This window comes from Ischnura elegans, chromosome 3 (assembly GCF_921293095.1).
Source record: "Ischnura elegans chromosome 3, ioIscEleg1.1, whole genome shotgun sequence".
In the NCBI taxonomy this organism is placed as follows: Eukaryota; Metazoa; Arthropoda; class Insecta; order Odonata; family Coenagrionidae; genus Ischnura; species Ischnura elegans.
Window position 1 is genome coordinate 118,833,343 of NC_060248.1, and position 9,401 is coordinate 118,842,743.

Genomic DNA, 9,401 nt, shown 5'->3' on the forward strand with positions numbered 1-9,401 from the left:
ATTATTGCCATACCACATTCAGTAGCATTAACATTGGATAAAATCTTTGCCCCCCACCCCCCGACATTCAATTTGGAGCTGTCAATACATTCTAGGATTTTAATTAAAACTAGAAAAACGCACTGCCCTTTTCTAACTGTCGTTTCATCAAAGGGAATTGAAATGTGTTGGTCTTTCACTTTTTGTCTCAAAAATGTCTCCTTTTCTTCTCGGACTTAAGGAATGCAGGTCTTTCACATCATATCAGCTGAAGGCAAATCTCCAGCACCTGAAAAATACCGAATATTAACTGCAGCACAACTCTTCCATGTTATCTGGCCCAGCTCAGTAGTATCTTTTGAATAGAGAAACGCCATATTGTCAGAGTTAAAGATTGAACGCGTGATTCCTATCGTTAAGTGCTTGTCATGGTAAATTCCGATAATGTATCACGTACATAATTTTATAGCTCTACCTTGTGGATACTAATATGATGTATGATGAAGTTTTACTTTTTGAATTGTTCAGATGGGAGCAAGGTTACTGTGTCACTATTTTCCTCACCCAAACTGGGTGTATACTTTTCCACATTGTTCATGATGATAATAATATTTCCTCTAATGCTAACAGGATATCCCCTATTACTAGCATTGTAATAAAGTCGTTAAGGACTTAAGAACACCCATGGCGTGGATAGGTAAATTAATATTCTCGCAAGACTCAGCAGAGTTCTATAGTGAACTGAAAACCACTGGTGAAATTTTGAGTAGGGAGGGGTCTCTAATGGTAGCTATAATGTGTTGAAGCAATGATTGATATTTTGAAATAGAACACACAGAAATGATAAGCTTACATTCCAGTTACAACAGCAATTAGTTTTTCCGTTATACCTTATGATGTTGTGAGTTTTGCTTTAACAAGTCAAGGGTGACTCATTTCAGGTCAATTAGTCAAAGATTTGGTGTTAGAAAAGCCACGGCAGTGAGACGTGTGAGGAGAGTGAATCTCGCTATCACAACTTTAGCCAAAAAATATAGTATGGCCAACCGAGGAAGCAGCTGTGGGTGAAATTGATGGATTTACACAGTCAAGTGGTTTCCCTGGCGCGGTTGGTGCAACACATATTGAGATTCCGGCACCAAGTGAAAGTGCTGAAGCCTACGTAAATAGGAAGGGTATTCACTCTATCCACTACCAGGTGCGTATGAACATATTAATTCCATTGATTGATAAGAAAGAAACTTTGGGAAATATTTTGCATTTTATATGGGAATCAACGCAAACTCAGTTTTTATAGATAATGAAATGGCCTTTATGACATCCATGCAATTGCTTTTCTGTCTGATCTTAGCCTGTTCCTTTTAACGATGTTTGTGTCATCTATAATTATATAACTGGGGTAGTTTGTGGGAGAGATTCAGGCTGATAGTCTGTCCTATTGGCACCAAAATTATTCTGATTATCTGATCCGTTTCCTGCTGGTTTGTGCCATGAACTGTTCATTTATTCATCTTTTAAGGCCGTCTGTGACAGTGAGGCTGTGTTCACTCACTGCTATGCGGGCAATGTGGGCTCTGTCCATGATGCCAGAGTCTTTCGGCTTTCAGCCGTTTCGAATTTCCTAACTGCTCCAACGAAATTCCCTAATGACAGCCATATAATTGGGGATGCTGCCTTTGGGTTACATCCCCAGCTCCTGACCCCTTAAACTGAAAATGGCCATCTATCGCAAATGAAGAAAGATTTTAATTTTAGCCATTAGTCAGCCAGAATGGCCACCGAGAAAACCTTTGGCCTACTGAAAGGTTGGTGGATGTCATTGCTTCATACCCTGGCTATGCAGGACTGGGATCAGGTGCCACTATTTATTTTATCCAGCTGCGTGTTGCACAATATCTGTGCGACAAGAAGATAGGCTGCTGGCCTTGGCTGTTGGTCGGCCCCCACAGCAATTTCAACCTTGGCAGGAAGAAAGTGCTCCTGGTGGCAGAGATGCGGGAAGGTTGAAAAGGGATTTAATTTGTGCGCGTTTGGCGGTAAGGGACGTATAATTCAGGTCCTGTTTCTTACAAGTGTTCAGACTCAGATTCAATTTTTCTATTCAACGTTACCGTACTTCTGCCATGAAACTAATAATACCATTACTCATAGATTGGAAACATTACTGCGTGGTAAGTTTTCCTGTCTACATTAAGAGTTGAATCTCGAGCCTAGACTCGATATTAGTTATAAGGAAGTTGAAGTATAATATAAAACAAATGAGAACATTTACATTTTCGAAAGAATGAGGTGGTTCCTGTTCATAGTGTTCAGTCCCAAGTTATGGTGCATGAAGACTATATCATTTTAATGCCCAACCGGCATAAGGCAGTTTATTAGTTTGAATGGTGCAGATAATTAATACTCCTATGATGCCATCATTTAAATGTCAAATGTTAGTCGATGGACTCCACTGAGTCGGTGCTTAGATGAATATTCTATGTTATTTGTCTTACCATTGACAATTGCTGCTAACTCTTCCCTCCTCTGGGTGGCCAATGTTAGTTCATGGACTCTTCAGTGAGATGACACTTAGATGACTGTTCTTTGTCCGATATTTTTGTGTTACCATAGACATTTGCTCCTAGCTTTACCCTCCTTTGGGTTGCAATTGTTAGTCACTGGACTACTCCTTGAGGTAAGTGGGGTTTTGATCATATTAAATTCGCTGCCCTTAGGACATTCCTATTCAAAAGTTACATTCTTTCCAAAAATCATGGATGAATCATTTCAGGTCAATTAGTCAAAGATTTGCTGTTGGAAAAGCCACGGCAGTGAGAACTGTGAGGAGAGTGACTCTTGCTATATCAAAAGTAGCCCAGCAATATACAGTGTGGCCAACCGAGGAAGCAGCTGTGGGTGTAAATGATGGATTTGCACAGTCAAGTGGTTTCCCCGGCGTGATCGGTGGTATCGATGGCACACATTGAGATTCCGGCACCAAGTGAAAGTGCTGCAGCCTACGTTAATAGGAAGGGTATTCACTCTATCCACAACCAGGTGCGTATGAACTTATTAATTCCATTGATTGCTAAGAAAGAAACTTTGGGAAATATTTTGCATTTTATATGGGAATCAACGCCAACTCAGTTTTTATAGATAATGAAATGGCATTTATGACATCCATGCAATTGCTTTTCTGTCTGATCTTAGCCTGTTCCTTTTAACGATGTTTTTGTCATCTATAATTATATAACTGGGGTGGTTTGTGGAAGAGATTCAGGCTGATAGTCTGTCCTATTGGCACCAAAATTATTCTGATTATCTGATCCGTTTCCTGCTGGTTTGTGCCATGAACTGTTCATTTATTCATCTTTTAAGGCCGTCTGTTACAGTGAGGCTGTGTTCACTCACTGCTATGCGGGCAATGTGGGCTCTGTCCATGATGCCAGAGTCTTTCGGCTTTCAGCCGTTCATAATTTCCTTAATGATGAAACGAAATTCCCCAATGACAGCCATATAATTGGGGATGCTGCATATGGGTTACATCCCCAGCTCCTGACCCCTTACGCTGACAATGGCCATCCATCGCAAAGGCAGAAAAATTTAATTTCAGCCATTCTTCAGCCAGAATGGCCATTTCGAGCGCTTTGGCCTCCTGAAAGGCCGGTGGAGGTCAAGTCTTCATACCCTGGCTATGCAGGACTTAGATCAGGTGCCACTAGTTATTTTATCCTGCTGCGACTTGCACAATATCTGTGCGACAAGAAGAGATAGGCTGCTGGCCTTGGCTGTTGGTCGGCCTCCGCAGCAATTTCAACCCGGGCAAGAAGAAAGAGCTCCTGATGGCAGAGATGCGGGAAGGTTGAAAAGGGATTTAATTTGTGCGCGTTTGGCTGTAAGGGACGTATAATTAAGGTGCTGTTTTTTGCAAGTATTCAGACTCTGATCCAATTTTTCTATTCTAATTAACCGTACTGCTGCCATGAAACTATTAATACCATTAGTCATAAATAGGAAACATTACTGCTTGATATGTTTTCCTATCTGCATCAAGAGTTGAATGATCGAAAAACAGTGGATGAAGCTATATCAAAGCCTGATAGTTGGCATAGGAGGAAAGCCATGGGGAATGAGATGTCATCACTCGATGAAAATCGTGTTTGGATATAGGTAGAGCCACCTTGTGGGGCAAAATTTGTAGGAAATAAATGGATATTTAAAATTAAAACTACAGCTGATGGAACTCCTGAGTACAAGGCTAGATTGGTGGCAAAGGGCTTCAACCAATCTTATGGGGTAGATTATTTTGAAACCTTTTCTCCTCTTGTCATGCGATCCACAGTGCGAATCTTGCTTGCACTCTCAACAGAATGAGACTAAAAGATATAATATTTTGATGACAAAACTGCTTCTTTTCATGGGAAACTTGAAGTTGTTTTCATGGAACAACCTGAGGGTTTTATGGCCAAGGGTCGTGAGAATTTGGTCTGTAAGTTAGATAAGGCCATTTAAGGCAGCAAGGGTGGTAAAAATGTTTTTGGTATTCCTGGATTTGTGGATGCTGACTATGCGGGAGATGTTTCTGACCCTAAGTCATACACTTGGTATTTGTTTAAATTAGGGAAATTTCATGAGTTACAGTTCAGAAATGTGTTCACCATTCCGAAGGCCATAAAAAATGGCGGAGCAAGGTACGTGGTCTCGCCCTGTAAGTATTAATTTTTAAGGTGTCATTTCACTCTGAGTCCATGATGAAACTCATCATGCACTGGTATTGTAGTTTGTCAGTTTTATATTGGTATTAGGGAATGCACCGATAATTTAGTCAAGTGTCCAGCCTGTGAATATGAAAAGATACACTTATTTTGGTAGAACTTCCTTTGGAGGATAGTCGTAAACACTATCTGAATACCAAAAGAAAATTTAAGCACCTCCTCAACCCTGGTACGGCGGACTATGTGAATGATATCGTCGATGGTGCTATTTCACGAAAGAATCTTGTTGTATCTAATACCATTCAATTGATATGGAATACGGATGGAATTCCAGTGTTCAAAAGTGCTAAGCCTATGTGGCCTATTCTATAAACTGTTGCGAACACAAAACCAACTACCCGGAGGAAAATAGGAACTCTGGCAGCTCTATGGCATGGCGACTTGAAGCCATCTATGAATACATCTTTGAAGCGATTTACCGAAAGTTTATTGAAGCTGTATAGGGAAAGGTTAACATGGAAAGACACCGAAAAAGGTGTGACCGTTAAATCGAACGTTATAGCACCAATAATTTTAGTGGATGCTAGAGCAAGAAGCGAGATGTAAAACATGACGGCATGTAATGGCAAATTTGGACGTTCTTCTTGTGAGCATGAGAGTCACATGCACATCATTAATGAAAAATGTCGGGTTCTTGTTTATCCTTATGTGAACCCCAAGCCGAAATTAGAAGCCACATGGAGATGTTAAAACAAGCTCAGGAGCTGTTAAAGTAGGTGAGCGTGTACGGGGTGTCATTGGGCCTTCAATCATCTCTATGATTCCTTCAATTGACATGTCATCCTCGTTTATCCCAGATGCTATGCATGCTGTATACCTTGGGGTCGTGAGGCAGTTACTGCATTTATGGGTGGACATAATGCATTCCAGAGAGCTCTGGTATATTGGCAGGGTGTCTGAAGACATAAATAGGATTCTCTCGACTATGCATCCCCCAAGTACCATCACCCGGGGACCAAGAAGCTTAACAGAATTGAGTAATTGGAAAGCGCCTGAGTTCCGGTCATGGCTCCCGTTCGACTCCCCTATATGCCTTGAGCATTTATTGCCAAGGCCTTACTACGAGCATTGGCTGATGCTTTCTGCGGCCATATTCTTACTGTCCCCCGAAAAACTCAAAATCACAGGAGTAGATGCAGCAGATCAGTTTCTGAACTTGTTCTGTGGAGATATGGAGATGTTTTGTGGTGAGAGACATAAGTCTTAAAACATCCACCAAGTACTTCATTTAGCACAGGGAGTGAAGAATTGGGGCTCTTTATGGGCAAATTCATGTTTCCCATTTGAGAATGAAATTGGTAAGTTGCTGTCTTTAGTTCATGAACTCAATTTGTTAGCGAACAAATTTTGGCATCAACATGTCTGATAACATCTCTGCAGGCTTCGAAGCAAGTGCAAAAAGAGCCTGAAATGAATGTTGTGGAACCTTTGGGGGCACCTATCCATGGAGGACTGAACATTCTTAATGAATGAGCTGTGCGTACCCTGCGTGAGTTTGAGACACTGCATAGTGTATTTCAATCCCGTGTGCAAGTTGAAGGCAAAGGGCATCTCACAAGTTCCCTGTACACACTAGCCACACAAAGGAGAAATGAATTCATTGTATATAAAGATCAAAAGCTTAAGTATGGCAGAGTTCTTTGCTATGTAAAATCAACTTCAAATTCAATCCACGCCTTGGTAGAGCTTCCACGAGCGAGTCAAGACTCGATATTTGTTATAAGGAAGTTGAAGTATTATATAAAACCAATGAGAAAATTTACATTTACGAAGGAATTTGACGTGGTTCCTGTTCATAGTTTTCATTCCCAAGTTATGGTCCATGAAGACTATATCATTTTAATGCCCAACCGACATGAGGTAGTTTCATGAGTTTGAATGGTGTAGATAATTAATCCTCCTAGAATGCCATCCTTCAAATGTCAACTGTTATACCATTTTTCTGACCTGAAGGCGGCTGACCTTGAGCGTGCTCGCAACCCACCCACTCTTCTAGCCAATCACAGAAGAGCGACAGGAGAAAGTGTGGAAGAGCCCGCAATCTCTCTCCGAACTCCGTTCCGTGCACTTCGCTCTCCAGCTGGCAGTGTTGCCAAGCGGAATCTTTGGAGATCGCCGAGCTTTCGCCCGAGAGCCTGTCGCCCGAAACCCTTTCGTCCGGTATCAGGAACAATGGCAGAAAGGAGGGAACTTCTCCACCGCCAAGGACGGGAAATCGTCCATAAAGTGCATGAGTATTTTAAAAGGGAGGCAGAAAACAAGGAGACATTAATTAGTGTCACCCAAGTGCAGAAGAGTTTGGAGATCGCCGAGCTTTCGCCCGAGAGCCTGTCGCCCGAAACCCTTTCGTCCGGTATCAGGAACAATGGCAGAAAGGAGGGAACTTCTCCACCGCCAAGGACGGGAAATCGTCCATAAAGTGCATGAGTATTTTAAAAGGGAGGCAGAAAACAAGGAGACATTAATTAGTGTCACCCAAGTGCAGAAGAGGACTGCGGACGCCTGCGGAGTGAGCAAGCGCACCCTGCAGCGTGTTTTCCGATGAGGACGCGATAGCATCGAGAACTCGGGAGTCGTGCAATTGGCTTCTCCCTCTAGGAGGGTGAAAGGCAACGATGTGACAAAGAAAATAGACGACTTTGATAAAGACGCCATCCGCAGAAAAATACTTGGCTACTACGAAAGGAAATAGTATCCCACTCTGCAGAAGCTACTTGTGGATCTCAAGAGAGAGAGATGGATTTTCAGTGGGAAATATCATCGCTCTACCGCATAATTAAATCCATCGGATTTAATTATAAAAAAGGGAATGATGGGAGGATATTCTTGCTGGAGAGGTCGGGCATAGTAACGGCTTGCATCATTTTCCTGCGACGAATGCATGATCTCCGTCATCCGCGGGAACCGACTGAGCCCAAAAGAATTATCTTTTATTTGGACGAAACGTGGGCCAACCAAAACATCGCTCCGACCAAGGTTTGGCAGGATGACAGCGACAACTGAGGCTTGAAGGTGCCCATCGGAAGGGGTGGGAGAGTGATTGTGTGCCATGTGGGATCAGCGGAGACCAGTTTCCTGGAAGGCTGCAAGCTTGTTTTCCGGCCGAAGACCAAATCCACCGGTGACGACTATCACACTGATATGAATGCTCGGGTATTTAAGGACTAGTTTCTTCAGTTCCTTAATAAGTTGGACGAAAGGGATATTAAAGGGGCAGTGATTGTGATGGACAACGCCAGTTATCACTCTGTCGTCGTGGATAAGGTGCCGACGACGGGCTCCAAAAAAATTGACATTCTCGGGTGGCTCGAAGCAAGAGGGATACCCCATAATCCCCGCCAAACTCGAGCGGAATTGTTATGCTTGGTGAATGCTATAAAACCAAGGACGAAGACGTTCGAGCTGGACAGCATCGCCCAAGGAAGGGGACATTCGGTAGTGCGTCTCCCCTCATACCACTGCCATTATAACCCCATCGAGCTGATTTGGTCGCAGGTGAAAGGTGCAGTCGCCAAACGAAACACCACATTTAAGATGGCGGATATCGAGGTGTTGATGAATGAGGAGCTTGACCGTGTGACTGCAATGGAGTGGGAGAAGTGTGTGCAGCACGCGGAGAAAATTCAAGAGGAGCACTACCGCAGGGACATTGCCATAGATTCTGTGATGGAAAGTATCGTCATCAACCTCCAGGACGACAGCAGTGACTCATTATCTGATGAGTCGGAAGAAGACGATATATTTTGATGGGATTTTTTTGTAAATAAATTTTGTTTCCATGTACTTGTAAGGGGGAGAGAAAACATTTTTTAAAAACCATAAAAACTATAAAATCCATCAAAATACAAAAACTATTTTTAACTTCGCCAGTGCCGGTCCAAAGCCCGGATCAATAAGGAGGATAGGAAATATATTTTGTTGGTTTATAATGCTTTAAATCGGCTGTTTTCACGCTAGTTCCGCCGCCCCCTTTGCTACAACCTCGTGCGTTGTATCAAAGGCATCACGTAAAGATTCATTCTTGACTTCTTCAAACCGTCAAAATGAAGTATTTTATGGTGGTGAAGTTCGCTACGAAGAAGGGAATGACTCTTGTGTTCATTCTAGCAGCGATTTAAATTGTAATACGGAGTATGAAAAGATGGAGTCGGATGCGGTGGTGAATGTGAAATGCCTTACCAAAGAAAAAACGGTAATAGAATATAACGGAACGGAACGTCAAGTGGTTTAATATTTTTTTGTTTTATCACCTTAATTATCCGCTGGAGTTAACACTTTTTAGTTAACTTACGATGTGTAAAGCTGTAGATATTATTTTCAGTGTCTCGACCTGAATGTGTTGATTTATTTTATTGCTGTTTATTTTGATTCATAATATTGGTTCGTTATTGCATATTAGTTGCTGCTCTACGAACTTTCGTTTCTTACTTAATTGAAGAAATCATTCTCTCAAAGAGTATACGGCAGTGGAACTATAAACTTGATAAAAAATCGTCCTAGCACCGTACATAATAACTTGGTTTTTGTTTCAGCCCAAGAAAGTCTGTCGTAGCCTAGGCAATGAAAAGGCGGCGAAAGAAATCATAGAGAAGTTGGGACAGCCTGAGGGACAGTGAAGAGGAAGGGAGTTCGTCCCTGGGAATGACAAGGGAGCAATTGCTCGCA

The 9,401-nt window shown here is 42.3% G+C and overlaps 1 protein-coding gene across 1 annotated transcript; it reads left to right on the forward strand.

The window, feature by feature from the left end:
* The first annotated feature begins 7,961 nt into the window (after window positions 1-7,961).
* LOC124155260 lies at window positions 7,962-8,483 on the forward strand. The gene has a single exon (XM_046528978.1). It carries the CDS (start codon window positions 7,962-7,964, stop codon window positions 8,481-8,483), a length of 522 nt encoding a protein of 173 aa, XP_046384934.1.
* Window positions 8,484-9,401: the final 918 nt, after the last annotated feature.